At 42.7% G+C, this 8,329-nt stretch overlaps 1 protein-coding gene across 1 annotated transcript in view; it reads left to right on the top strand.

Annotated features, from left to right (window-relative positions):
* Positions 1–2,266: 2,266 nt before the first annotated feature.
* The window catches only part of CTNNBL1 (catenin beta like 1), a 160,381-nt gene continuing 154,318 nt past the window's right edge, over positions 2,267–8,329 (top strand). The window contains exon 1 of the mRNA XM_042931003.1: positions 2,267–2,420. Within this exon, the coding sequence (XP_042786937.1) occupies positions 2,391–2,420 (30 nt within the window). The 5' untranslated portion in view covers positions 2,267–2,390. The remainder of the gene's footprint in view (positions 2,421–8,329) is intronic.

The raw sequence follows: 8,329 nt of genomic DNA, 5'->3' as shown, positions 1-8,329 counted from the left end.
AGTAGGCACTCAGCAAATACTTGATGAATGAACAAATGAGTCACCTTACAGAGGAAGAGAGCACAATTTAGAGAGAGAAAGTAACTCACAGGCAGAGCACACAGGTAGATGTGGTGGAACTTTGAGGAGAACCACAATCAGTGGTGTGTTGGTGAATGTGTAACAACCAGCTCTCTCAAACATCAGTAACCCTGTAGCATTTGTTTGTAGCATTTGTTGATTTCCATGGTGTAAATACTCCCACTGTGACCAATCTCAAGCAACCAACCTGACGTCAATCAACTTGAAAATTTCCTGACAATTTAACTATAGGCTCTTGTTGTCCTGTTTATATGAGCTGACTCCAGCACACCAAATACTGGGACATAATTCCAAAGGGTACACAGTTCCAAAGGGTACATTCCACCATTACTCATCTTCCCTCCTTGAATAAGGCCAAGTCCATACAGTTAAGTGGAGGGAGGCGGCGAGAGACACCTAAATAATTCAGTTCAAAGCAGGTTGCATAGGTGATTCTTAAAAAACAAAAACACACACACAAAAACCCAATCACAAAACTTTCCTGCTTAAAGCTTTTCAATTGATTCCTAATGCTCTTAGCGTAAAACTCAGTCTCCTTACCATGGCCCACGAAACCTCCTTCTGTGTCAGGCACTGTATGAGGCTTTTTGTACAAGGGTATAATGGTGAACATGACAGACACAATTCCTGCTCTCATGGAGCCTGTGTCCAGCAAATAAGGCTGCCAATAAATAAGCAATCAACCATTAAGTAGAAAATTACAGATGGAGATATATGTGCCATATAGGAGGTGCTAGAAAACAGAATAATGAGGAATGAGAAGGCACTGCCTCCTTGGACTGGACGTGAGTTGAGGAAGGCTACTCTAAGAAAGTGCCCTTTGAGACCTGAAGGATGAGGAAGAGTTGGATGAGGTATGGGGCTGGTGGCCAGGCAGAAGAGGAGACGATTTGGAGCTTTGAAAAGTTACATTAAAATAACTTCTGTATAATTGGAGACAAGCGGAGATGGGATGGGGAGGATGGTTAACGATATTGCTGTGGTCTGAATGTTTGTATCCCACCCAAATCCATAAATTGAAATCCTAACCTTCGAGGTGACGGTATTAGGAAGTGAGGATTTCAGGAGGTGATTAGATCACAAGGGTGGAGCCTTCATGCACGAGATTAGTGCTTTTATAAAAGAGGCGGGAGAAAGCTTCCTCACCCCTTTCCTCCATGTGAGGACATAATGAGAAAGCACCGTCTATGAACCACATTGTAGCCTCACCAGACAACGAATCTGTTGGTTTATTGATCTTGGATTTCCCAGCCCCAGAACTGTGAAGAAATAAATTTCTGTTGTTTGTAAGCCCCCCAGTGTATGCTATTTTTCTCACAGCAGCCTGAATGGACTAAGACAAATACCACGGATGTGAAGATCGGGGCTAAATGGCTAAGAAGACTAAGAGGGAAGTTTAACACCCTTTGAAGATAGAGCCTTATTTAAATCCCAGGAGCTCAGATGCACTCTTTGAAGATTCTCTTCCAATCGTGGCCACCTTCCTCCCACAGAAAACCTTTCTACATCTCTCAGGTAGAAACAAGATCATCCAGTTCCCAGAAAACCTTGCATAGATGAAGAAGAAGCCCGGAGAGGGAGATGTGATCACCAACAGTTTCTTTGTCAGTAATAGTTGGAGGCATTGGACAATACACTTTGAGCCAGCACTGTCCTAAAAAATACAAAGGGAGCCGAAAAAAGAGCCACATAGGTAATTTACATTTTCTACTAACCACGGTTAAGAAGTGAAAAGAAACGGGTAAATTAAGTTTATATTTTATTTGACCCAATATATTCAAAATATAATTTCAACATGTAATCAATATGTCTTAGAAATCCAGTGTGTAGTGTATTTCAAGCCCTCGGTAGCCATATGTGGTTAGCGGGTATAGAACTGGATAGTGCAGTTCTATGCCTCAGTTTCCTTATCTGTGAAACGGGGATAAAATTGGCTAGGTCACTGGAAGGAGAGCACCTGTGAAACACTCAGCACTCCGCCCTGCACATAGGCGGCGCCCAATAAATCTTGGCTCCTTTCCGTCTTTTCCCTCGCCGCCCCGCCCCCTTCAAGTCTCCGCCTCCTTTCCCCGCCCCCCTCCAGGCTCCGGGCGGAAGCAGTACCGTCGCAAATGCAGCGCGCTTTACGGTGGCGTTGCCTTTTCCCGCAGTGTGGCCAGGTTGCGTGTCACAAGAACTTTCAGCTCATTGGCTCTGCGGCCCGCTCTCGGCGCTTTACGGCGGTGTGGCTGGAGCCCCTGCGGAGGGGGCCGCGTTTTGGGCGTGAGTGGAGGGAACCCGAGTAGCAGGTGTTGGCGGGGCCTGAAACCATGGACGTGGGCGAACTTCTGAGCTACCAGGTATGTGGGACGAGGAGGGCCGGCGGGCCGTCCCCTCACCCGGGAAGCGGTCGCGTGGTCGGGGAACCAGAGCCCCTTTATCTCACCTCCTCACCTCCTCTCACCTCTGTCCCCGGCCCGAGTCCCCTCACTTCTCATGCCACCGGCTACTCTTTTCACTTTACTCCCCCGAGACTTTCCTGGGCTCTTTCAGTTCATTCCTTCTTAGAGCCCAGGCCCCTCCCTCTCAACTCCAGTCTGGGCCTCTTCTCACCCTCCCCTGCTCCGGGGCCTGGCTCCCTTCAACTCTTCTGAAGGCCCCGGACCATCTTCACAACCATCTTCCTTCAACTCTCTCTTGTCCCCCGTCTTTGAGTTGTTGGTGGTGGTGGGAGGGCCCTGGTCTTTCCTGCATTTGAGCCCCGGCTTCTCCACTGACTGGCCCTGTGGGTTCTGGACAAGTCGTTTTGCCCTCTTGGAGCGTTAGTTTTTGTATATATGAAACGGAGACAGTAATAACTTCCTAGTAGGGTTGTTTGAGGACTATATTAACTATTGGGTGTGAAAGCTGGTTTTAAAGTGTAAAAGCTGTGTTAACTGCTGTTGTTGGGAGATGTTTGGAATTCTAGCATGGGATGGGACTCTAGGGATCTTGTTTTCCCTGCTCAGGCGACTTAGTGGGAGACGGTGGCCCAGAGGGCAGAAAGGACTTACCCAAAGTCACTCAACACGTAAGAGCTGGTATTAGAGCTAAGGTCTCCTGGCTCCCGGTTCAAAGGTTTCCCCCTCTTTGACTTTCTAAAGAGGTCCCGTATAGTTGTTCACATGGCTATTAAACACTTGAAACGGAGCTAGTATGAATTGAAAAGTACTCTAGGTGTAAAGTCACACTGAATTTTGAAGATTCATGTGAGAAATAACATTTTTAAACCGATTCTATGATCTTATTGATCAAATCAATTACCTTGATTATTGATTATGTTGATTAATCGTATGCGTAATCGGTGACATAAAATTATATTTAAGATAAATTTTACCTGTTTCTGTTGATTTTTTTAATGTAGCTACTAGCCTTTTAAAATTAAAATTTACATATATAACTGGTCTTTATTCCCATTGGACAGCTCTGTAGTAGAGAACAGGTGATTAAGAGCCATGAGTCTGGAGCCGCATGTCTCTTGGAGTCTGTTTTGCTACTAACTGGCTGCTGTAACCTTGAACAAAATACTTAATCTCTCTATGCCTTGTTTTCCTTATTTGTAAATGGGGGCAAAGATGGTACCTACCACATAAGCCTGTTGCAAAGTGCTTAGGCCAATGCTTGTCAAAGTGTGAAGGTTCAGGAAACGTTAGCAATCATATTCACGCCACTCTCTCAGCCAGCATACAAAGAATGGACCTTCAAGACTGTAGACATCATAGAAAAGAGCTCATAAGCAATGGGAGATAAATAGCCAAGAGATTTCTCTCTTTAAGACAGTTATTGAACCAGAAAGAAGAAAGGAAGTGGGAGGGTTGTCTCTTCGAGAGTTGTAGAATGGCTAGTCCATTGACTCAGAATATTAAAGCTAGAAGAGGTTCATTCATTTGCTCAAAAAACATGTATTGAATGCCTACTGTATAATGCACCAAATCCTCTGACGATAAGGCATTAAAGGAAACAGACGAGGTTCTTGCTTTTGCGGAGCCTGTAGTCTGGTAGGGAAGTAGCAAGATAATGGGTCAATAAACATTCAGATTGTGATAGGTGCTTTGAAGGGTAAGCAGGGTATGTGGTAGAACTGTGCTGTTTGGTGTGGTCACCTGTCACGGGGCACCTGTGACTACTGAACACTTGAAATGTGTTGGAATTGAGATCTGTATGTGTAAAGTTGGAATTGAGATCTGCTGTATATGTAAAGTACACATTGGATTTCCAAGACTTAGTATGAAAAAATTAATATATATTAATACTTTTTATATTGATTCCATATTGAGATATAATACTTTAGATATATAGGCTTAAAGAAAATATATTATTAAAATTAATGTTACCTTTTGAAAACTTTTTAAATGTGACTACTAGAAAATTTAAAGTTATATATGTGGCTCATTTGTGGCTTTCAGTATATTTTTATTAGACAGTGCTGCTAAAGAAAATAGCCCCTGGCAGTAGGAGACAGGACCTGTTACCTTTGGTAATATGGTCTGGGAAGGACCTTGAGGAATGGATGTTAAAAGGACTGAAGGTTGAGAAGGAGCCAATCATGGAAAAGGGCAGAATGATCAAGGCAGAAGGAAGGGCAGGTATGGGGACTATAAGGTAGAAGCTGGTGTAGCCTGTTAGAAGACCAGGAAGAGGACCGATGTAGCTGGAACGCGGGTGAACAGGAGAATGGCAGGTGATGGATAAGAGATGTAGGCAGACGACAGACTATGTAGGCCTTCCTATAGGCCATGACAAGGAGTTGGAATTTTATTTGGAGACATGTTATAAATAACCTAATGCACCCCACTTGTTTACATATAGAAAGCGAACCCCATTCTGGTAAAGCACTTCCCTGAGGTTGTGGGCTAAGGGGGTGGCAGAGTTGAAACCAGAATCCTGATCTTATTTTCAACCCTGTTCATTCCTCACCACGTGCACTATTCATGCGTGCCGTTTCCTTTCTGTAAGATTGATGTGCACTCCTCCTGTTCCTAAAAGATGGTACAGTCTGGAATCTAGTCCATAATCAATCAAATGCACCCATCCTCTTGTGGCAATGCGTGAGGATCATTTGAATTAATGGATGCAAAAGCTCTTCAAAAACAGTAACATTTTATAGATATGCAAGATGCATTACTTACCTGTGTGATCTCTCAAAGTCTTTATAACAACCCTACGAAGAAGGTACTGTTTTTAACCTTGGTTGTACAGATGAGGGAACTGAGGCGCAAAAAAGCACCTACCTCATAGCTGAAGCTCTTAATGACTGTGCTGGACTGCTGCCTACTCTGTGCCTGATGCTGAACTAAAGTGCTTCCCGATGAGTTCTTACAGTTAATTCTTGACATGCCTTTTGAGGGGGGTGGTATGCCTATTTTATAGAAAAGAAAACTCAAGCGAGGGAGGTCAGTTACCTGCTCAAAGACAGTCAGTAAGAAGCAAAGCCAGAACTAGAACCAAATGAATACCCAAATCTAGTTTTCCATTTTGTCTTCAGAGTTTTAAAAACTTTAAAAATTGAAGTATGGTATACATATAGAAGAATGTAGTATAGAAAAATTTAAATGCCGTGGATTATAGTTACGATTTACAAAGTGGACTCGATGTGACCACTGAAGTTTGTTTCTCCGGGACACGTTTGATTTGAACGTCCCCACCCCTAGAGTTTGATTCAGTGCCTCCTGTGGGACCTTAGAATTTGCATTTCTTTTTTTTTTTAATTTTTTTTAATGTTGATCTATTTTTGAGAGAGAGAACATGAGCGGAGAGAAAGAGGAAGATGAAGAATCCGAAGTAGGCTGTAGACTCTGAGCTGTCAACGCATAACCTGACGTGGGGCTTGAACCCATAAATCATGAGATCGTGACCTGAGCCTAAGTCAGACACCCAACTGACTGAACCACCCAGGCACCCCAGAATTTGCATTTCTAACAAGATCTCAGGTGATGCTGAAGCAGAGCGTCCAGGGATTACGTTTTGAAACCGGTCCCTGGTCTAGAATGATCTACATTCCTTTTAAAATTTTTCTCAGCTGAGATTCTCCTCCCTTCTCATAGCCGTTAGTTTGCAGTTTTTTGAGCTTAAGTTATACTTATTCCCTGCCATCCAAGATATGGAGAGCAAATCACTTAATCTTTCTGGGCCTCAGTTTCCTCATATGCCTAATGAGGGGATTAAGTAAGTCTCTCTGAGCTCCCTTCTAACTTTAAATTCTGTGATACTAATTATTTAGGCCAAGAGCTCTAGAGATTTCAAGGGATAAAAAAAGCTTGATGTAGGAGAATGAATCGGGGCTGAAAATCTGAGAGATTTGAGTTTTAATCCTCCCTTTATCATTACTTATCTGGGTGACTCAGGACAAGTCACTTCCCCTCTCTGTATATCATTTTTTTTTAACCACCTGTAAAATGAAGGACTTGAGCCATAAGAATTCTGGTTGTTTCTTTTCCTGGAATTAAGAGATTAAGGTAAGCAAGGAAGATGCGTAATGTCAAGAAAAATGTTTATTAAAAGTATTTTCATATTTTTTGGGTGCTTCCTGAATTTCATTTTTGGGGCAGCTTGGTGGGAAGATTCCAATTTTCTGCTGTGATTGGTTCTGCTAGTAATAGAGTTAGGCAGTGAGTGCCTCAGTATATGCCTTATATCCTTGACATATGTTAACTATTCATTTAAGAAGACAGGAGAATTATACAGTGTGGACAGGAGGTGGTGGAAAAAGTCTTAAAGAGGAAGCCAGTTATGTTCCCAATATGGAAATGTACTTTTTTGATGCCTTCAGGCTTAGACATCTCATCAAGAAGTGTGCCCAGCAGTTCCTTGGCTGAGAAGTGTCTGCTGCATAGGCGTGTATATGAACTTCAGGGCATTCTCATTAATACTAATTCCACAGATGTCTGGGAAAAGTTCTTACCTTCCAAGTTTTGCAATAAAGAATTCACATTTAGTGCAGCTGGGCTCAGTGGGAATGACTTGCTTTGTGACATGAGAAGTGTGCTCTGTGAGGCAGATTGGGGTCAGGGACCCTTGGTTTTAGCAATACTGCAGACGCCCACTCCTCTTGTTAGCTATCAGTGATATCGTAGTATCTCCTTGGATTGCAGGAGCTTACAAGAATGTATAATCTTGCTCCTTTCCCCTTTGAAGTGAAAACATTTTAATGACAGTAAACTGACAGGAATAGTATTAAAAAGAAAGTGTTTGAGAGAAGGAAAAGTACCCTAATCTAACAAATATTTTTATATTCCCACAGTTCTTATATGCTGGATAGCTATAATCATTGTGTATATACTGTTTTGTATTCTATCTTTTTTTTTTTAATGTTTATTTATTTTTGAGAGGGAGAGAAAGAGAGAAGACAGAGCTCTAGAGGGGAAGGGCCAGAGAGAGAGGGAGACACAGAATCTGAAGCAGGCTCCGAGCTGTCAGCACAGAGCCCGATGCGGGGCTGGAACTCACGAACCGCGAGATCATGACCTGAGCCGAAGTCGGATGCTTAACCTACTGAGCCACCCAGGCGCCCCATGTATTCTATCTTTTTAACACTGCCAGAAATATTTTCTGTGTTTCTGCATAGTCTTCGTGTTATTTTTAATGTTTTCGTACCTTTTGCTAAAGCAATAGACTATTTTCCCTTAAGTTGTTCCTCTGTAATTAGAAGAATTATCTATAATTATTTTATAATTATTTGGTTTCCAGGTTTTCGTTCTTGGAGATACTCTTGCAGTGAACTTCTTTATTTGTGTGGCATTTTCCCCCTCCCACCTACCGTTAGAAATTACCATATGCCATCTCCTGTGCTAAGTATTGCATGTACAAAACTTATTAAGACATGGTCCTGGACTTTAAAGAATTCATAACCTAAGGAATGAGACAGATATTTCAACAACAAACAGTGTGAATAAAGGATTATGGGAGCATCATGGAAGGAATGATTGGATAATGCCCGGAGAAGGGGTGTATTCATGGGATGAATTTGACATGGTCACTGAAGAAAAGGGAGATGTTGGAATCTCAGCCGCGGTGAATGAATAGGAGTTCTGTGGGCAATGAAGGAGGCTGAGGAGAGTCATTCTTGACTAGGATTAGTGAGAGCAGAAGCATGGGAGTGAGATGTTCCGAGCATTGAGTCAGTGGAGGGGAGTGGCAGATGATGGTGTCCCTCGACTGCAAATACATTAAGAAACCCATAGTGCTCCTATGGAATTAGTCCTTTGTCAGTTTACGGTGCTAACAGCGTGCG

Source organism: Panthera leo, chromosome A3, assembly GCF_018350215.1.
Source record: "Panthera leo isolate Ple1 chromosome A3, P.leo_Ple1_pat1.1, whole genome shotgun sequence".
NCBI classification, from domain to species: domain Eukaryota; kingdom Metazoa; phylum Chordata; class Mammalia; order Carnivora; family Felidae; genus Panthera; species Panthera leo.
This window is presented reverse-complemented; position numbering and strand designations above follow the sequence as displayed.